We start from the raw sequence: 22,765 nt of genomic DNA on the forward strand, positions 1-22,765 counted from the left end.
TATCAAGAGATCCCTAAATTTTCCACTTCTTAATAAGTGATTGAACAGTACTGACTGGCATTTTCAAAGCTTTGGATATCTTTTTATATCCTTTTCCATCTTTATAAAGTTCCATTACCTTGTTACGCAGGTCTTTTGACAGTTCTTTTCTGCTCCCCATGACTCAGTATCAAGCCTGCTCAGTGCATCCACGTGAGAGCTAATAAACTCATTGACTATTTATACACAGACACTAATTGCAATTTAAAAAGCCACAGGTGTGGGAAATTAACCTTTAATTTCCATTTAAACCTGTGTGTGTCACCTTGTGTGTCTGTAACAAGGCCAAACATTCAAGGGTATGCAAACTTTAGATCAGGGCCATTTGGGTGATTTCTGTTATCATTATGATTTAAAAAGGAGCCAAACAACTAAGTGATAATTAATGGCTACATATGATCACTGTCCTTAAATAAAAGACAGTTTTTTTGCATGATCAGTTATATTTTCAAAATTTCTGCCAAGGTATGCAAACTTTTGAGCACAACTGTAATTCAGACTCAGGCTGCTCTTCAACTGCACTTTAATCCATGTTTGGATAATATAACATTTCCTTTTATTATAATCAAGTTGAGTCTTTTACACTTAATTTGTCATTACTGATGCTGCTCCCTAAAATAAAAATTATGCAAAGGGTCCCTTGCAGCGACCATAGCTGATTCTTCTACAAAGCTTAATGTGCTCAGCTTGACTTCACTTCATTTTACATTTTGCATCTGCTGTAATTTTATAGTAGGCCCTATGTGCATTTTATTATGCATCGTCACTCATCTCATAATGCAACCTTCCTTTTTTAAGGCATCAACAAGGCAATAGGCTTCCTATGCACTCCGATTCAACTGGGTCTATTAATTATGTTGTGGACTCTAATAAGAGCTGTCCTATTTGCGCACTTAAGGTTTTTTGATCTGGAATTTATACTTTATTCGATGCATTCATATGACCTCACTTTGTCAGAAATTCCTTTTGGACATTATGGTAGACTAAATGCATGTGGGTAGATGACATGTATTGTGGACAAAATGTGTTCGTTCTACTAATACTGATTTTGTTTTAGGTTCCATATCCTGACGAGTTTTCAAATGTATGCATGCCCTGATGAAACTCATCACAGAAGAGAGAAGCCTCTCTGCTGTTTGTCAGTCCTGATATCTGAGTTTACAACCTCATGCATGCTCACTCTGTCGCATCAGAACAGCAACAACAGCAGCAACTGCTGATACAACGCCATCAAGCTCTTGGCCGATATTCCTCTGTCGCATACCAACAATGTCATGTCATCCCGGAGTTAAGGCCATTTAGTCACTCAAGCAGTGGATCTGGCTGAGGCTTGGCTAGCCTCCACTAGGATACAAGTTGTTTGATGGCTCTATTTAAATTCTGTCTGAAACTCTGGACATTGATTGAGCTCTAATCAACATATTTGAATAAGCTAATCCAGATTTCCTTAAATGGACTCTGAGAAACTCTGAGCTCTGGACCTAGAAATTCTGGACTCGAGACATTCTGGACAATAAACTCTGGACTCTGCAGGGTGGTGACCCTTCAGGAGCAGATTGGATGGCTCTAATCTAAATGCTGTTCAGTATGCCAATGTTTATGTTCAAACTCCAGTTTTAACTGCTGGCTCCTCGCCGCAAGGGTGTGTGCTCCCCGATCAGGACTCATTTTACAGTGCTCTTTAGCTACATGCCATTGCCAACACATACAGCTGCCTTTACTTGTACTGCTTGGGTTGCATGCCTTACCAATTAGGTCTCAATTTTCTCAAGGGTTACACTTACCCCTTAATATTCAGGTTTTGTGGTAAGCTAAATTTGTGGTTGCTAATTCATCTGGGGCTAAACTATTTATCAATTGAGTTTACTGCTGCAAATGTATCAGCTCTTTGAGTGTCAATTTCAATATTATATTGTATATATTTTATATATATATTATATACACATGTCATGCTGAAATGATATAGATTAGGTTACATGCCTAGCCGCTGCAATCGCAGACATGTCCATCGTTCCTCTGTAAGTACTTAAATTTGAATAACCATTTCATATTGCTTGGAAGGCCATTAGAAGCTCCATATTTAGTCCATTAATTATCAGGAATAGGGATGTTAATGATTAAACAAACTCGATTAATTGTCGTTAATAATTTGATCGATCGCTGGGAAAGCACTATGGCGCATTCACCTGACATCACCTTAGAAATGGTATGTTAAGTACTGTATTTACGCAGTGTGTTATGATTTGACTAATTTCAAATTCATGAGCAACCCGTTCAAGAATGACATATTGTGCCCCACAATAAGTCTTCAGTGTAATTCTATAATTCATCGCATTACTATCAGTCAGCCCTGCAGTGTAATAGGACATGCAGCTTTGTTTTATCTGTTCAGGCAATGGCAACATGCTTGTTGCCGTAAGCTACTATACGGCAGGGTTTGGTGACATGCTTGCTGCCGTAAACTGCTATCCGGCCGGGTTTGGCGACACGCACGTTGCCTTAAGCTGCTATCCGGCTGGGTTTGGTGACACAATTGTTGCTTTCAAGATTGTTTAAGCTCTGCTAATTTTCTCCAGTAGGTCTGCAGCATTTGTTAATATAATTTCGGAATTGCATTACTTCGATATCTCAATACCCATCAGTCAGTGTTTGCAGCTATGGATTCAATACGGCATCACTTGAGATTAGTCAACATCGGTCAGTGCTCATAGCTACAGATTTGGAATTTTTCTTTTTTTATATCTCAACATTCTTTTTGGCTTTTTTTATTCAGTTAAGCAGCGGTCAGCATCAACGTTGGTTGGGGGATGTTTGGCATATGGTTTTGTTTTGGGCGGTTTTATTTGCTGCACTCCCTGCCCTGTTCATGCATGGCTACATGAATGGGTGGAGAGTTTGCCCAGAACAGAACCATATTGCAGAATCATGCCGCCAACACCAACATATTGCTTTGTTTATAAGTAATAAAGTATTCATTCAAGCATTCATTTCAAGTATTCATTTGACAGAAGTGGTCCTAACTGAAATCAAGCATAGTGTCAGTTCAGGCAGGTCATGTGAGTCAAGCTCGCAATCAGCTGACGCTCAGCTAATCATGACATCTACCAATACAATTCAGATGCATTTCAAAGCGGTCCTATTTAAGTCCTCCATATAGTAATTGCCTTAGCTGCCTTTCTATTGCATGGATGCAAGCTGCACTTAACACCCTCCTCCATCCCCAGCTTCACATTTTTCTCCACATCTGCCTCGTGTTCTGTGCTCCAAGACTACAATCGCTTGCCAATTTGGAATTCCTTTCTTCCATGCCTTGTTCTTGGTTTATCAACTTGATATACAGTATTTTGAAGTCTTTAAAGGTGCAGTATGTAAGATTCAGAAACCCTTGTTATTAATGACACCTGTGGCTGTTAAGTGAACTGCAGCCTGTTGCTCATGATCGCGCGCACATACTCCACAGGGACGCAAGCGAGCAGGACTCCATAGGGAAGCGAGAATGAACGTGATTCACTGGCATCATGATGACAGATGAGGGAGCATAATTAAAATTACACAGTTATGATTGTTTTACTACAAACTTTAAGACTGTATATTATATTTGACTCTCCAGTGCTGGAACAGGGCTAAAACAAAATGTGGATATAGGTCTGACTATGCCAGACTGTAGTTTGAATTAATCACTTTTCTTTGCTTGATACATTGACTGCATTTATACGATAGCCTATGTCGGCGTTAGCTAGCCAGCTTTATCAATATCTGTTAGCTAAATTTGGTGGATGATGATAGTAGCTGTTTATAAAATAGACATTATTAAAATGTTGACACAATTCAGTATTGATGTGATTCCATCACAACTGTCATTTTGATAAATCGATTGTTTTATAATAATAGAATGTATATATTTTCAGTATATCCAAGTTACGTTTCACTAATGAATGGGTCTTTTTGCATTATCTTGAACATTGTCTAGCATTCATTTCATGTGTTATTGTAGTTTACCTAGCTGAATAAATACAGATTAACATTGTCAGTTACTGTGAATCAGCATACCTGACTTTTAGTGTAAAGAGAAGATCGTTGAAATTATTTGAAAGTTACGAAGCAAGGTAGCTTGCAATTCGTCAGCGTTAGCAGGCAAGGTCAAGTTAGCTAAAATTACATAGATCAATCCTTATGGCACTATATATCACATGCTTTGCAGATATGTAAGCTTACCTGTCCAATAAGAAGAACGCCAATTCAGGGTCGGTTTTGATCCCCAAAACCGAACGAAGGTCTGTCCAGGAATCAAATGTCCTGCCGATGTTCACTCTAGTTTTCGCTCGACCACGATCACATTCCCGCTTAGCCAGACAGGATTCAATAAATGTTTTTTTTTTTTTTGGCTTACTCTTGAGTTTGTGTAGGAGTCGGTGTTGTGTTTGGAGCCGGCCGTTTGCTGAATTTCATCTCAAAGATAACGTTACCTAGCGTTGCAGACTGTCTGTTGACACTGTTAAATAGCGGAATTACTGAGGCAAGGCTCTCGGGAGCACGCATAAACGTCACATCCTTTGGATTTTCCCGGCAAAAACGACCCACTCCCTTCGCATGCAAATCAGTCTACAGGCTTTAATAGGCAACCTAGGAAGTCCGGGAAGGGCTCATTTTTTAAGTTGCGTTACAAGCCGTTCACACATTGGCAAAAAAAAGGAGAATATTACATGAAAAATGTTACATATTGAACCTTTAAGTGTCCATTTAATATAGTATGCAATGAAGGATTGTACCAGGTTGCACTGTCAGGATATTTAAAAATATGGAACAATGTTGTAATAATTCTGCTGGATCTGTTCTGGTACCCCTGGGGGGTTTTATTTGCTGAACTCCCTGCCCTGTTCATCCATCGCTGCATGGATGGGCGGAGAGTTTGCCCAGAACAGAACCATACCACCAACACCAACAGATTGCTTTAATTGTCTATAAGTAATATAGTATTAATTCAAGCATTCATTTAAAGTATTCATTTAATGGAAGTGGTTCTGACTGAAATGTTGAGTGGCTGAAGGGAAGTCAGGCGGATGATCCCTGGTCCTAATGCCTGCCGCATACAACCGCATCAGTGCGACTTGTACAAATGCAGCTTATCAGTGTTTTTTTCTCTCAAGAACGTGATTTTGAACCAATGCCACTTATATTCAGGTGCAACATTATTTACTGAAAATATGGTAATTGTTCTTTTTAGAGAAATTCCATCTTGTTTTTTATTGAATTTATACAATTTGCATGGCAAACAAAGATCGACTTTTCTCATTGTGACAACCCTGGACAATGATTTTTTTTATGAGTCTGTAGAGTGCTTGAACGGACAAAACTGTTCCCACATGATGTGCAGTGGTATGGCTTCTCTCCAGTATGCACTCGCTTATGTTTCGTTAGGTTTCCTGAATAAGTGAAACTCTTTTCACAGTATGAACACTTGTAAGGTTTTTCTCCAGTATGGATTCTTTGGTGCAGTTCCAAGTCGTAAGCTTTGAAAAAGGCTTTACCACACTCAGAGCACACTTGATCTTTCACACTGGTGTGTTTTCTTTGGTGGACTTTTAAAGTTTGCCCATGTGTAAAACTTTTTCCACAAATTGAACACAAGTAAGTCTTCTCTTTTGGATGAATTTTCCGATGTATTCTTAAGACTGATGCTGAAGAAAATGTTTTGCCGCACTGATCGCAGCTATATGACTTTTCTTCGGAGTGCAAGGACAGATGATTTTTGAGAATACATGCCTGTCTGAAACTCTTCCCACACTGATGACATTTAAAAGGCTTCTCTCCATTGTGAATTCTCATGTGCTTAGTAACACTGTCTTTACGTGTAAAAGTATTCCCACACTGATTGCAGGAGAAAGATTTTTTGGCTTTTGTTCTTTTATTTGAGAAATTATTTTCAGTTTGTGAGCCACTATAAGTATTTTGTCCAGTTTTGAAACTATAAAGTGTCTGATCCAGATGGTGTTTCTCCTCTTTCACTTCATTCAGTTCTTGACTTTCCTCTTTCACGTCCATCAGCTCTAAAATGAAAACACAAAATGATCACTAATCATTTCAAAGGACAAATCACACTTTCAAGTGATAAATTAAATACAGAAGAAGCCAAACTTAATCAAATACACAATGAACAAGAGCAAAAGCTCTTTTTCTGTTGTACAAGCGAACAAGCGCAAGTGACTTCACCTGCATTACTTTTACACAACCTATACGATTTATTAATGCATGCTATCTATAATGTGGTACCAGCACATTGGTCAACAATCCGTTGTTTTTAATCATGCTTTATAAATAAATGGACATTAACATACAGCTGAAGTCAGAAGTTTACATACACTTAGGTTGAAGTCATTAAAACTCATTTTTAACCACTCCGCAGATTTAATATTAGCAAACTATAGTTTTGGCTAGTCGTTTAGGACATCTACTTTGTGCATGACACAAGTAATTTTTCCAACCATTGTTTACAGACAAATTGTTTCACTTTTAATTGACTATATCACAATTCCAGTGGGTCAGAAGTTTACATACACTAAGTTAACTGTGCCTTTAAGCAGCTTGGAAAATTCCAGAAATATGTCAAGCCTTTAGACAATTAGCTTCTGATAGGAGGTGTACTGAATTGGAGGTGTATCTGTGGATGTATTTTAAAGCCTACCTTCAAACTCAGTGCCTCTTTGCTTGACATCATGGGGAAATCAAAAGAAATCAGCCAAGACCTCAGAAAAAAAATTGAGGACCTCCACAATTCTGGTTCATCCTTGGGAGCAATTCCAAACACCTGAAGGTACCACGTTCATCTGTACAAACAATAGTACGCAAGTATAAACACCATGGGACCGCACAGCCATCATATCGCTCAGGAAGGGGATGCATTCTGTCTCTTAGAGATGAACGTAGTTTGGTGTGAAAAGTGCAAATCAATCCCAGAACAGCAGCAAAGGACCTTGTGAAGATATTGGAGGAAACAGGTAGACAAGTATCTGAAAGGCTGCTCAGCAAGGAAGAAGCCACTGCTCCAAAAACCACCATAAAAAAGCCAGACTACAGTTTGCAAGTGCACATGGGGACAAAGAGCTTACTTTTTGGAGAAATGTCCTCTGGTCTAATGAAACAAAAATTTGACTGTTTGGCCATAATGACCATCGTTATGTTTGGAGGAAAAAGGGTGAGGCTTGCAAGCCGAAGAACACCATCCCAACCCTGAAGCATGGGGGAGGCATCATCATGTTGTGGGGGTGCTTTGCTGCAGGAGGAACTGGTGCACTTCACAAAATAGATGGCATCATGAAGAAGGAATATTATGTGGACATATTGAAGCAACATCAAGACATCAGCCAGGAAGTTAAAGCTCGGTTGCAAATGGGTCTTCCAAATGGACAATGACCCCAAGCATACCTCCAAAGTTGTGGCAAAATGGCTTAAGGACAACAAAGTCAAAGTATTGGAGTGGCCATAACAAAGCCCTAGGGCTGCCCCCTAATAGTCGACCAAACGTTAGTCGATGAGAAGAGTCTTGGTCGACCAAGTTTTGATTGGTTGATTGGATAGTGCGATCACTCTGACCATCGTCGATCCCCAAGATCATCGACTGTCAGCACAACCCTGATGTGCATTTCTCTCTATAAATTAACAAAATGTTCAGTCTCCTTGCTGGTTTTTCAGACACATTCAGAATCATTACCACTTTTGCTGGTGACTCTGAGGCTCGCTTCATGCGTGCGCTTGTAAAATTTATATTTTAAAGGCTTATTATTATGGTTTAGTATTTCTCTGTAATGTAGAACAGTGTTAGCAATGTTACATATAACATTCTTTCTCAACCCTGGAACTCAAACCATTTTCTGATGCCCTCCAAAATATATATATAAGTAATTAAATTAATATCATAAACATGTAAAAACTAGTCGACAAATGGCTTTAACTAACGATTACTAGTCGACTAGGAAGTATTTTGGTCGGAGCAGCCCTACACAGCCCTGACCTCAATCCGATAGAAAATTTGTGGACAGAACTGAAAAAGCATGTGCGAGCAAGGAGGCCTACAAACCTGACTTAGTTACACCAGTTCTGTCTGGAGGAAAGGGCCAAAATTCCAGCAACTTTTTGTGAGAAGCTTGTGGAAGGCTACTCAAAAAGTTTGACTCAAGTTAAACAATTTAAAGGTGGGCACTGTGCAAGATTCATACGTGTGAACGTGAGCTCTGCGCACTTTGCATGTTTTAATATTTTTTGTATCATAAACCGGTGAGATTCGATACACCCTGATTCTTAACTGTTCTATGAAGACAATATGTCAAAGAATTCAAAATCCTCGGGCTCTGGAGACATTAAAAGACACTTACATGCTCAAGCTGAAGCCCCTGAACAACAGCCAGAAAGCCCGGGACTCAATTTGGCCGGTGCGGTGGAAAAGATTCAGTATCAACTGTCGAACATGACGGCAATGCTGACGAAGGTCGTTGCTGACTTGGAGGATCTTGCTGTAATATGTCGATCGATTACTGCCATGGAGACGAAATTCACTAAGATGGTTACAAGAGTGTCGATGTCGAGAAACAGATCGATTATCTGGAGTCATCAGAGAGGGAATTCGCTGCTAACCCGCTAGCGACCAAGGTGGACTTGGAGCGCGTTTGGGAAAAGTTGGAAGACTTGGAGAGTCGTAGTCGGCGACTCCTGAGAACGTAGAAGTCCGAGATATGGTGAAATTCCTAGATGGGCTCATCCCGAGTCTGCTTGACATCACAGGCCATAAGATGGAAATTGAGTGAGTTCACAGAGTTCCGGCTCAGAGAGGGAGACAGGACCCGATCAATTCTGGCCAAATTTCTGAGATCATCCGATAAAGATCTCATGTTACGCAAGGCGAGGAGTAAAGGAAGGCTTTCTTGGAAGAACCACAGCATTTTCTTGTTCCCAGACTTTGTGAATTCGACAAGAGAGAAACGTGATCGATTCAAGGAATGCAAGAAACTCTTACATCAACAGATGGTTGCTTTTGCTCTGATGTTCCTGGCCAAACTGAGAATAGATACTACGGATGGCTGCAAAGTATTTACATGCCCACAGCAGGCAATGTCCTTCATAAAGTCAATGGAGTGAGTAAGTCATTGTGAGATGCTCTCGATGCAGCCTAGTGGACCTGACTCACTGAACATTCACATGACTGTCCGAGCAAACTGGTCGCCTATTTTGTTTCTTTTTGTGTTGGTTCCGCCTAAATTGTTTTGTGGAATAACACTCCTTCGGGACAGTTATGTGGATGAATCTACACGTTCTTTGTGCTTAGTTTGTTTTATAGATTATATTCTGTTGTGTAATTCTGTCTCAAAAATGTTTTTTAGAAGCACCGGACTTCAGCAATCCAATGGCAAAGTTATTGCGGGGACTCTCGTAGGCGTACATGGACTGTTTGAGTTAGGAGGGATGGGCGACAGTTGGCGCTGTCATGTGTCTTTTTTGTTCTGGGGGATGTTCGGGGGTTGATTGTTGCACCAATGTTGGAATGTGGTCTTTATAATTTTAGTTTTGACACACAATCTATTTTTATTTCATGTCAAAATGTCAAATGTTAATATGAGTGGATTGTCTCTCTCCACATGGAATGTGAATGGGTTGGGGCACCCCATAAAAAGAAGGAAGGTTATTTATTTTCTTAAATGTAAGAAATATGATATAGTGTTCAAGAAATGCATCTTTCCCCACAGAAAGCTGAAAAATGTGGGAAGATATGGGGTGGACATGTTTTCTTTAGCACTGGCTCAAGTAAGAGTAGGGGAGGCATTACATTTATAAGTAAACATCTACAGTTCAAATGTCTAAAAACAAATTAAAGATAAATTAGGAAGAGTCATTATAGTTTGAGCAGAAATTCAGGGGCAAAGTCTTATTTTGGCTAATATTTACACACCTAACACTGATGATCAGGGATTTTTTATAGATCTTGAAGTGATGTTGCAAGCCGCTGGCACCCCTCATGATATAATATTGGGAGGAGACTTTAATCTTTTGGTGGACTCATGTAAAGCAAAAGTGTGTAAGCCCCCTAGAGCAACATTGACGCTTCACAGGATGTGTAAAAATCTTGGTCTTGCAGATATTTGGAGACTTCTGAACCTTTCTGGTAGGGACTATACATTTTTTTAATCAGTCAATAAAATGTATTCTAGAATAGATTTTTTTTTTATATCTAAGTCCCTCATTTCATCTGTTGTGGATTGCTCAGTTGGAAACATCTTAGTCTCATATCACACCCTGGTGAGTTTAGAGGTGTTGCTACATACAGAGAAAAAGAAATCATATAGTTGGTGATTTAATGTATCCCTTTTGCAAAATCCTGAATTTCAACAAATGTTAAAAGCCGAAATCAATGTTTATATGGAGACCAACTGGTCCTCAGTATCCTCTGTGGGCATGGCTTGGGAGGCACTTAAGGCAGTTCTTAGGGGTCGGATCATACAGTATGCCTCATTCATTAAAACATCCAAAGCACGAGAACTCGTGGAGTTGGAAAGGAATATTAAAAGTGCAAAGGCAGAGCTGAAGCGTCAAATGTCGTTTGATGGCCTCAGAAAATTGACCTGATTGAAATACAGATATAACACTATTTTGTCACAGAAGGTAGAGTTTTGGCTATTCAGGGCAAAACAGTCATACATTGAGTCAGGGGACAAGGCAGGAAAACTTCTGGCTAGATATATAAAGCAGAGAGAGTCTTTTTCTACCATTGCCTCAGTGAAATCTGCTGGTGATGAAATCTTTACCTCAGCCATTGATATTAATAATACTTTCAAAGAATTCTATTTTGATCTCTATAGTTCCACGTCTTCGTCTACTGATGAAGATATTAGAAACATTGTGGAACCATTAGAACTCCCTAACTGACAACTGAGCAAAACAACTCTCTTGATTCGGAGATAACACGAGGAGCTTGGTGAGGTAATTGAGGCCTTTCCTACAGGCAAGGATCCGGGGCCAGACGGCTTTGCCGCTGAATTTTGTTAGATCTTATATTACAGAACTGTCTCCACTTTTGCTAGAAGTTTATACGGAATCATTAAAGAATGGAATACTTCCGCCAACCATGACACAAGCCCGGATCAGTCTGATTCTTAAAAAGGACAAAGATCCAAGCGAGTGTAACAGTTACCGTCCAATTTCCCTGATCCAGCTAGACATTAAAATATTGTAAAATATTCTGGCTAACCGATTAAGTAAAGTTACCACATCTCTTATGCATATAGATCAGGTAGGGTTTATTCGGGCCGTAGCTCTTCTGATAATATTAGGCGTTTCATCAATATCATGTGGTCGGTGGCGAATGATCAGACCCTGGTCACTGCCATCTCACTTGACACCGAAAAGGCGTTTGATATGGTAGAATGGGATTATCTTTTTACGATTTTGGAAATACACGGGTTCGGAAATACTTTTATTGGATGGATTAAGTTACTTTATAGACATCCGGTAGTGGCAGTATAAACAAATGGATTCATTTCAGATTATTTTACTCTGGATAGGGGCACCCAGCAGGGTTGCCCTCTTTCCCCATTATTGTTCTATCTTACCCTAGAACCATTAGAAGCTGTGATAAGAAGGGAAAATTATTTTCCAGGGGTGGTGGAGGGAGGTATGGAGCATAACCTTTTGCATTATGCAGATGATATTTTATTATTCGTCTCCGACCCCATTAGATCTATGCCTTGCCTCCACAGAATTATTAATTCCTTTTCAAAGTTCTCAGGATACAGAGTCATTTGGCCTAAATCCAAAGCTTTGGCTCTGACAACGTACTGCCCAGTAACGGCTTTCCAGCCGGGCACCTTACAGTGGCCCAAACTGGGCATTAAGTATTTGGGCATTTTATTCCTAGCAAATTTGTCTGATTTATTTAGTTAATTTTGATCCCTTAATAAAAAGGTTTTTGAGTGATGTGGGCAGGTGGGCTTCATTACATCTATAATTGGGAAGGTTCATGTTATTAAAATGAATTGTATTCCAAAATTTAACTACCTGCTACAATCTCTCCCTGTAGATTTCCCCTTCTCTTATTTCAAGCAATTTGATAGCATAGCGAAGACCTTCATTTGGAATGGTAAGCATCCTAGATTACATTTTAATAAGTTACATAGGCCGATTGACAAAGGTGGACTAAGCCTACCCAAGATTTTGTTTTATTATTATGCATTCGGTCTCAGACATTTGGCTCATTGGTTGCTTCCACCTGAGAGGGTCCATACCTGGTTTTGTATTCAACAGGAAGTTCTTGCCCCTATTTCGCCATTGCAAAGCCTTTCTATCAAACTAACCGGAGAAGTTAAGTTACACCCCGTTATCTCGCATTTGCACTCGTATGGACGAAGGTGTCCAGGGTATTTAATTTGGACATTTATTTAAATGTTGCCTCAAGCATATGGCTGAACCCTAAATTATGTATTGATAAGTCCCCCTTCTGCTGGTCAGAGTGGATTGTGAGGGGGGTTACTACACTCTGTGATCTATATGAGAGTGGAGTGTTGAGATCTTTTGAAAATTTGGTTCAACATTTTGGGATTCCCAGATCTCAGTTCTATAGGTATTTACAGCTGTGCCACCTGCTTTGTATTGTTTTGGGGATTAGCATACACCACCCTAAAGCGGCAGATACTCTGGGAGAGGTGATTACTGCTTTTGGAAAAGGTCATGACGCATCAGTGTATTACTCCCTGTTAATTCAGAGTCTGGGGGACGGAGCTTTAACTTCTATCAAGAGATTATGGGAGAATTTTGTTTGAAGGTTCAGAGTTTTATATGTGACGTTTTGGGTACTCAAATTTCATTTTGCCCCAGACTCTGTATTTTAGGCGATGGGGCGGTCAACATAGGAAATAAACATATAAAAAATTGGGTCCTAACCAGTGTTATGATCGCCAAACAAGTGATTTTAAGGGGTTGGAAGTCAGCTGGAGCACCCCCATTTCAGGAGTGGTGCTCAGAGATGAGGAGGGTGGTGGCTTTCAAAGAAGGGTCGAATAGAAGACTGGGGAATTTGGATTTGTTTGTTGGGAAATGGGGCAGATATTTGGCATTCTTGAAGGGTTCTCGGGGTGGGTAGTTGTTAATGTGTGTGATTTTTATATATTTTTATTTGTTTTGGTTTTTTTCCCTTCTGTATGTGCTCATGTGTGACCACAGGGCTGTTTGTTGAGGGTGGGGTTGGGGAGGGGTGGTAGTGGGAGTTAAATGTTGATTCCGTGTATTTGTGTTTTGATTTTCTGTGTTCGATGAAGCAATCAATAAAAATGTTAATCATAAAAAATTTAAAAAAATTAAAGGTTAGTATCAAATACTAACAACAGGTATGTAAACTTCTGACCCACTAGGAATGTGATGAAAGAAGTCATTCTCTCTACTATTATTCTGGCATTTCACATTCATAAAATAAAGTCGTGATCCTAACTGACCTAAGACAGGGAGTTTTCTTCGAATAAATGTCAGGAAAATGTCAGGCTAAGATGTTTGTAAACTTCAACTGTATTGTGAAACAATTACTTATAAATAAATTTAAAAATGGTAAAGTTAAAATTGGTTTCAAATATTTTATTTATTCACATGATCTGAACTCGCAATTACAGTTACAATTTCCGACTCCACTTGAAGCGCACATAAGCTGTGAGGTTGAAGAAATATTATTTGCACTTTTATTTTTAAAGCCATTTTATTTGCTGTTTTTGTCTGATTAAATTATTAAATATGAATTCATAATGAACTACAGTCATCAAATGTGTTGAACTGCTTTAAGTTTTCTAACTTTAATCTTCATGAACAGACAATAATAAGTAATGAAGAATGGACACCAACCTCTTTGTTCCTCAGTATCTTCATTTTTCATGACATTTGAACTGCATGATTCTGGATAACTCATGTCCTCACTCTCTTCTTTAATAAACATCATTTTACAATGTTTTATCCCGCAGATCTCAGTTGAAACACCTGGAGTTATTCCTGTTCGTGTTGAAACAAGTCTTCTTTTAGGATGATGAGAATACTGGTGACATTTATAAACATGAATCAGATGCTCGAATAATGTAGAAACAAACAAAACAATAATGACAGTAGTTTCTGCAGGATTATGATTATCAGTATAGAAGATCGTTTAAAGTGTTGTACGTCTCTGCAAACGTGTGCTAAACATCATCTTATATGGAAACTTTGGTGCATTTATTTGTTTAAAAGTGAATGTTTATCAGAACCCTGCAAATCTTTCAGAGCGCCGCCATGTTTGAGTGACGTCATACAACAGCATCTCGGAGGGGACATTCTGAACCGATTGTCGTGGAAAACGCTTAACGTGGCTAAAGTAAAACAACAGATGTTCTCAAACTACATGAGAGTGCCTGAAATAAGTATTAAATTATTAAAAAACTTTAAAAAAAAACCCTTACAGAAATTCTAATGTCATTATAATATGTTTAATATATAATTCATTATAATAGGAATTTTATTTGTTTTAATGGAAACTGTAATTGTCCCTTGTTAATCACTGTGCTGAGTATGGGGCTTAGATAAGAGGTTTTCTGAAAATGTGGTTATTTTATTTGTCTTCACATCTGATAATATGATATATAACATGGTTTAAGATGTCAGCCTACATTCCACCCCTGCACCTCATCCTTTTTTGGAGTTGTGCCCGCACCTATTTAGTATTCTTCAATCTCCCTCTTAAAAATATTGAAACACACACACACACACACACACACACACATACACACACAAACAAACAACAACAGAAAAAAAGTATAATGATTTAAGTACCAAATGTGGTACTTAATGTTTTTTTTTTTTTTTTTGCACTTCCATAAATTATAATTTGATGAGTATTTAATAAGTTTACTATCACAGGATATCTATTTCTTTGTTTATTACAAGATAAATTTGTACTATATTTATACAAATTACTACTATATTATGTTGATTTTCTGTGCAACAATGAATGATCAACAATGGTAAATTATCAGTATTTTATATGCATATACACATGCTATTTGTTACTCAAGGTGGCGCCGATGTTTCAGTGATTGACTGGATTTACATTTGACATTGCTATTTGATGATGAAACAACATGGAAGTGTGAAAGTAATAGATCCTGTTCTAGATTTGTCCTGAATTGTTGTGTTATCTCTCTAGTTATGAAAAATAAAACATAAAAATATATTTTATTTTATTATTTTCGAATTGTCTTGAAAATATTTTGAAAATTTTACACTATCTGGGCATTTTGTTTACGGAAACACTGAACCGCATCGTGAAAAAAAATTCATTAGGTGAAAAACAAATAAAAAAAGTGTGTCTTTGTGCCTTCCTGAGCCTATGTCCTACAATTGTTTTTTCTTTTTCAAATTTTTTTTTGTTCTCTTTGTTATCTCCCAAAAAAAAAATATCTCCAAAAAAGATTTTTTATCTCCATAAAAAGAAAACAAAAAAACAATTTCTTTCCAATAAAAAAAATTCTTTCAAAAAAAAAAAAAACATTCTCTCAAAAAAATATGTTTTCTCATTTCTCACATTTTTTTCCCTCTCAAAAATTTTTTTCTCTCAATTTTTTTTCTCCTCAAGAGGCAACATGAGGAATTTGTTTTTGCATCCTAGCTAACAATCAGCATGCGGTACCAGACTCGGCCACCAGGTGCCACTATCAGTAGACTCTTTTTTTTTTTCACCATGCAGTTCAGGGCTTCCGTATTTTGTAGATCCAAAGAAATGCATGGAAAACTATACGGCCATGTGCATTTCTTGCATTCTTTAAGCATTGATTTTGGAACAAAATGAGACAGGTTGTGGTCCGAACCGAACTTGGTTTAATGACCATTGCACATCGTACCTCAGCACACACGTGTGTCATAGACTGAACTGGAAATAAATCCCCTCCCTGCTCTGCCTATTGCTACATCACATCACATTTCCTAACTACACTATTGTGCAGTTCTTTACATGTCATCACATCTCCCCCCTCGAGAAGATATATATATATATATATATATATATAACAAATATGTTTCTCTTTACAACATAACCCTTAAGTATTGTGAACAGGTTAAGGCAAAAAAGATTCAAAATCAACTTTGGTGAACAAAAACGTTTGTTTTCCATTATTGTTTATTTTTTTACTTTTTACTTTTTTACTTTGTTTTCTTTTTTCCCCCAAGGACACAAATAAAAACAACAGTCACCAATCCCATGGCAACATAGGATCAATGTATCCTTTAAATTTCTACCCTGGACCATAAGAGGTCACAGATTCAAAGTCAATACTCTGTGCAGTATCGTTGTGGAGGTTTAACCACTCTGCCACTTGAGTTGGCTTTATGCGTTGGAGAAAGGACTGGTACAGTCTCTCCTTGTGATGCAAGTGGGGAGGAAACAGGTAAGTGCAATTGTTCCTGCCATGAAATGACACTTTGCTCCTTGGCACATCTCCCCCGGGCCTAGTACAGGCAAACTGTGCACAGTGTGTCTCCTGTCGTAGAAGCGTTTGCAAGCAGCCTTTGCTCTGATATCATTTTGAGCCACAACCCCAGGGTCAAGGAGTCTTGAGTTTGTCATCTAAGACTGGCAGAGTGGTGCGGATCTGACGACCCAACAACAGTTGTGCAGGACTCATACCTGTAGCCAACGTGGCTCTGTAGCACATAAGTGCTATGTGTGGATCAGGCTGCTGCAAGATCCGCTTAGCGGTGCCTACAGCCCTTTCACAACCATTCCGTTTGCCTGTGGGAAATGAGGGCTGCTGCAAGATTTGCTTAGCGGTGTGTTGTGTTCATTTAATGAAATATGTTAATATGCTGGAAGTCATTCTTGCCTTCCGGGTTAATACAACCGGATGTGATTGGCTGCTCAAGTTGTTCTGACCTGCTGCTACCATTAAAGCATGATGTTCCTTGACCAGCTCTCGTGTTTATTATTTTAATAGTTTTTTTAACCCCCCTTTCACCCTAATTGGAATGCCCAATTCCCACTACTTAATAGGTCCTCGTGGTGGCGCAGTAACTCACCTCAATCCGGGTGGCGGAGGACAAGTCTCAGTTGCCTTCACTTCTGAGACAGTCAATCCGCGCATCTTATCACATGGCTCGTTGTGCATGACACCACGGAGACTCGTGTGGAGGCTCAATGCTATTCTCCGCGATCCACGAACAACTTAACACACGCCCCATTGAGAGCGAGAACCACTAATCATGACCACGAGGAGGTTACCCCATGTGACTCTACCCTCCCTAGCAACCAGACCAATTTGGTTGCTTAGGAGACCTGGCTGGAGTCACTTAGCACACCCTAGATTCTAACTCACTACTCCAGGGTGGTAGTCAGTGTCAATACTCGCTGAGCTACCCAGGCCCCTATTTTAATAGTTGTTTAATAGTTAGTAGTAGTTGCAACAAATTGGTGACAAGGATTTTAGATTCCTGTTAACATACCAACACTTTCTGTGTTTTCTAGTGGAGATGGCTGCTGCTAGCATGACTTTTCCGAGTTTTTTCCTGCATTACCCTGGTGAGCCAGCTGTGCCGTTCTCCGCATGGCTGCGGATCTTTGATAATTATATACTGGTCATCGATGCTACAGGAGATGCTTGGCCAGACAAATGATGGAGAGCAGGTCCTGCTTCACTGCCTCAGCATGGAAGGGCAAAGGATTTTCTACACGCTGCCTAACAGAGGTACAACTTGTAAAGCTGAAGAAGATGCACTGAAAGCTTACTTTACCCTGAAAGCAAAGTGGCCGAGCGCCATGCCTTTTGTAAACGCTCACAGGCACCTCACGAGACAAATATACAATATGTGGCTGCCTTGCCCGAACTTGTGGCTTCATGTGAGTTTGGTGTCAGTGCCAATGAAATGATTTGTGACTGTAGAGCCGAGGAGGGCGGGGCCGGGCTGGAATGAGACACACCCGGTCCCCAATCAGCCTGATGGGGCGCGCGAGGGATAAAGGCGGCCGGGGACGACAGTTCGAGAGAGAGAATTACAGACAGCTGTACTGTGTGTTTATAGTTGTGTGTTTTGTTTAAGTTGTTTATTAAATTATTATTTAAGTTGTCAAGCCAGTTCTCGCCTCCTCCTTTCCACCGAACCCCCTTACACTGGTGCCGAAACCCGGGAAGGAGGAGGGATTCCCGCCGCAGAGTCCTCGACACTGCCGTCCACCTAGGGGAGCGCCGCTGCCATCCGACGGGGGACGGAGTAGCCCGACCACCCGGACGTGGGGAACGGCCGCCATCCTCGAGGCGAGTGGGGACGGGACTCCCCGACCGCCTGGAGTGAGGGAGCCGCTGCCGGGGGTGGAGGAGTGCCCTGCCATCCCCTGGGAACGCGGAGGGGTCGAGAGAAGACCGCCGTCCACGGGGGGAGGAGGGAAGCGACTCCCCGACCGCCTGGAGTGGTAGGGCCGCTGCCAGGGGCGGAGGAGTGTCTCCACGGGATGCCGGGAACGTGGAGGGGCGTTCTGTCCGCTGGGGGTCGGAGGTCTGACTCCGGTCCGCCCGGGGAGGAGCGGCTGCAGTCCGCCTGAGAGGGTGGAGTAGTGATCGAGGACCACGCGACGGCGCATCAGAGAACCGGTGAGTTTCTTTTTTCTCTCTCTCCTCTCTCTCTCTCTGTCGCTCCGTGTTGGCCTTTCCCTCGCCATTTTGTTTTGTCGTTTTTCCCCTCCTGTCTCCTCCCAGGTCGAGGAAGGCGGAGATGACCCGCCGGCAGTCGGGGCGTAAGGCATGCCCCCCCCGGAGAGGAAGGGTGGGGGATGTACATCATGCCGGGGGCTCCCCGGCCTGAGGCAACGCCGGGAGAAGTGTAGAACCGAAGAGGGCGGGGCCGGGCTGGAATGAGACACACCCGGTCCCCAATCAGCCTGATGGGGCACGCGAGGGATAAAGGCGGCCGGGGACGACAGTTCGAGAGAGAGAATTACAGACAGCTGTACTGTGTGTTTATAGTTGTGTGTTTTGTTTAAGTTGTTTATTAAATTATTATTTAAGTTGTCAAGCCGGTTCTCGCCTCCTCCTTTCCACCGAACCCCCTTACAGTGACCAACTGGTGGAGAATGTACTTAGCCCACAAATATTTGAGAGACTTTTGTTTGAAATCGATCTTACATTGGACAAATCCATCATGACTGCGAGCCAAATTGAATCTGTTACTGATCAGGCTAAAACCATATTGAATTCTCACCACGTCACTGTCCCAGTACAAGCTGTGCAGCACACAGTCAAATGCAGACCAAAGGGGAGACAGCCTAATACAGCTCATGTTTCTGCTCATGCCGGCAAGAGGAAATTTTGCTTTTGCTGCGGCTCAGAGGCTTATCTAGCAAACACTGCAAACTGACCTGCTGCAAATGCAACATGCAGGAAATGAAAAAAAAATTGACATTACACAAAAATGTGTCACTCCTCGCAATTACACACTCGAGGTCCGCGAAGTTGAACTGCAGAGGTTACTGTGCTGTACAGCTCATGCACCCAGCATTAAATGTTCAGTGACAGTATCTACTTTAAACTCGCATACTTTACAGTTGACTTGGTTGTTAAAACAGGGTCATCTGTCTCCATACTACCACTCAGCATATATTCACACCACTTCAACAACATTGCGCTGACGCAACCCACAGCCAGGCTTGTGACGTATTCAAATACTCACATTCCTGTTCTTAGGTGTTTGTCCACAAATGTTTCCCTACATAGCCATACAGCTTCAGCTACATTCCTCACTGTGGACTGTGAGACCCCACTCATGGGGAGGGACCTAATGTCAGCACTTAATGTGAGGAATAAAAACAACAAAGCTTTGCCACCTGATACTCATTCTGTATCTGCTTCCCCTGCACCAGTGCTTGAGTGTGCCTGAGTTTGGCTGTGTCAAAAACTTCATACACCATGTAAAATTTGATGAAACTGTTACTCCAGTGCATCAAAACCTTTGGCATCTTCCACTCTCTGTCAGGAGTGCTGTGTTAGAGGAATTATATCGCCTGCTGAAAGCAGGTGTGATAGAGCATGTTGACACCTCTGCATGAATGTCACCGAATGCCATCACATGACAAAACACTCCAAGCTGTCTTACAGCACCTGGACGCTACTGGCCTTCAGCTTAATAAAGAAAATTACAGGTTCCGTCAGACCAACCTGCTGTTTCTGGGCCACACTGTATCAGCTCAGGGGCTCCTTCCTGATATGTCATGCTTACATACCTACTTAGACTTATGTCCTGGTACAGTAACTTAATTCCTGATTTCGCCACTGTTGTCACTCCAGTGTGTGCGGGCCTGCAGGATACAAGTGAATTTCCCTGATCAAAAGAAGCAGAGCAAAGCCTGTCTGAAATCAAACGGTCATTGGTGAATAGCCCTGCTTTGGCATTGTTCGACCCTGCACTACACATCATCGTCTCAACAGATGCTTCAGACTATGGGCTTGGAGCCGTGCTCTCACAGGTTGGCCCTAATAACATTGAACGAACTGTAGCCTTTACATAATGCACACTGTCTACTGCTGAACGTAAATATATGCCTCAGTAGAAAAAGAAGCCCTTGCACCTGTTGAAAGGTGGCATACATACCTGTGGGGACACCGCTTTACCCAAAGGACTGACCACCAGGCGCTAACAACCTTGCTCACCACAAAAGGTGTTGGTCGTGCTGGACTACATGTTGCAAGGTGGTCTGCTTGCCTCTTGTCATTTAATTATGATGTAATTTTCAGCCTGGGTTCTCAAAACGCCCCTGATGACTACATGCCACCCCTGCCCCTACCTGCTGCTCCTCCAGGGGCTGACGATATGGTTGCCCCTGCTCATGCTGAGCTGAGGCTGATGGAGAGTTTGTTGCTGTTCTTTCTACTGCCTGTAATGCTGTGTCCACTATTGACTTTGATGCTGCTTGCGCTTTTTGCCTTGAACTAACCAAACTCTGTGCACAGTCGATGCATGGCTGGCCTCCTTCACCAAAAGGGCTGGATCCCGAAGTGTTGCCAAACTACAAACTTCGGCTGGAACTGTCTGTCAAGGATAAGTTTGTCTTCTGTGGCTCATGACTATTGCACCTGCTGCTCTTCACTCTGTGCTCATCTTCATAGCACATGAGGGCCACCAAGGGGAGATGAGAACCAACAATGCCTCTGTGACATCTACAGGTGGCCTAAAATGGATGGATGCCCACATTCACAGTGCTGTCTGCTCCTGCCATGTGTGTCAGCTCAATGATAAGTCTGCAAATACACACCCTGCCCTTTTCAACCTGTGCCTACTCCTGAAGGGCCATGGCAGAAAGTTACCGTGGACATTGTTGGCCCTTTTGACACTGCTGCATCTGACTGCAGGTATGCTGTTACATCGATTGACTATTACAGTAAGTGGCTTGAGGTCTCCTTTACTCCAACTACCTCTACTGGGGCCGTGATCTCTTTCCTGTTGTCTGTGATCAGTCATCATGGCAACCCACTGTGCATCGTCACTGATAATGGTGTTCAGTTCACATCTGCCACCTTTGTTGACTTCCTTGAGGACAGAAACATTCATCACCACTGTTCCTCACTCTGCTACCAATGGAGTCCAGCTGGCCATTCAGCAGCATCAGCCATGAAAATCAGCTGTGACTGAAGTTTTGCAAGTGTATTGTGCTACTCCGCACACTGCAACTGGAACTTCACCCTTTCAGCTGCTCTATGGATGACACATGCATACAAAGCTGTCTGTGTTGCCACCTACTTCTGCACCTACACAATTGGATATGACTGACCGTCACAGAGTTGCCCGCCTGCAACATAAATTAAAAAGTACACTGATGCCAAACAAGGTACTCACTTGCCTTGTTTCCGAGAGGGGGACAGAGTGCAGGTTCGGAACACCTTGCATGTTCCCAAAGGACACAGGAAGTTAACTGTTCCCCTCAAAGTAAGCAAAAGACTAGGGGAGGGCACATACATACTTAGCGATGGTAAAGCATGGAACGCCTCCTATCTCACTGCATTCCTATGCCCATCAGTCACACCTCATGAGAACACTGGTCAATCCACACACACCCACATGCCTAGACCCAAGCATGATATTCAAAAGCCTAGCTGGTTGAACGACTATGTCACTTAGGTTGAATGCATTGAATGTGTCTGTATTATTGTTGTTATTATGGATCTTTAATGCACTACTCTGGCTTGATATGTTTTGTTTATCTTGCATGTTGACATTCTGCACTGTTGATATTGCCATAAATGGATGTTGTTACAGTGCACTTGATATTGAAATTTTGAGTAGGTTATTGGCATATTGTCCTTCAATTACGAGAATCCAAAACTTGTATATTTTCCCTTTTCTCTCCTCAGAAGCCACGAATTTTCCAGCACACTGCATGGCTCCACCTGGATTTCTCAGGTCAATTCAAGCCTTTACCAGCGGGGGGCGCATGGGTAACAGTTCATAGGTTGCTTTGGGGATGATGGTAATATCGGCGCCAATGTCAATTTTTAAAATTGACTGGCTTTCTGAACACTTTCAAAGTCACATACCAGACCTGTTCCAACTTATTTCCATCAATACACCCAAGAAAGAAGGGCTCACTGTCACAGTCTGTATCCTCACACACAACTACTTTTACATCTCTGGTCTTGCAAACTACAGCGAAGTGGCTCAGTTTACAACACTTTCTCATTTTCATGTGCAGGACACTCCTGTTGCT

The 22,765-nt window shown here is 41.3% G+C and overlaps 2 protein-coding genes across 19 annotated transcripts in view; one reads left to right on the plus strand and one right to left on the minus strand.

Annotated features, from left to right (window-relative positions):
• Positions 1-22,765, minus strand: part of LOC127440730 (gastrula zinc finger protein XlCGF57.1-like) — a 518,561-nt gene that overhangs the window by 313,075 nt on the left and 182,721 nt on the right. For 3 of the 17 annotated variants that reach the window (XM_051697528.1, XM_051697523.1, XM_051697530.1), the window contains exon 1: positions 13,906-14,326. The exons of the other annotated variants lie outside the window; for them this stretch is intronic. In XM_051697528.1, the coding sequence (XP_051553488.1) occupies positions 13,906-13,999 (94 nt within the window). In that variant the 5' untranslated portion in view covers positions 14,000-14,326. Of the gene's footprint in view, positions 1-13,905; positions 14,327-22,765 lie in introns of those variants that run through there. 17 annotated transcript variants of the gene reach the window in all.
• Positions 1-22,765, plus strand: part of LOC127440778 (gastrula zinc finger protein XlCGF57.1-like) — a 593,771-nt gene that overhangs the window by 59,230 nt on the left and 511,776 nt on the right. The gene's annotated exons all lie outside the window — the stretch shown is intronic.

The sequence above is a fragment of the Myxocyprinus asiaticus genome, chromosome 5 (assembly GCF_019703515.2).
Source record: "Myxocyprinus asiaticus isolate MX2 ecotype Aquarium Trade chromosome 5, UBuf_Myxa_2, whole genome shotgun sequence".
Taxonomy (NCBI): domain Eukaryota; kingdom Metazoa; phylum Chordata; class Actinopteri; order Cypriniformes; family Catostomidae; genus Myxocyprinus; species Myxocyprinus asiaticus.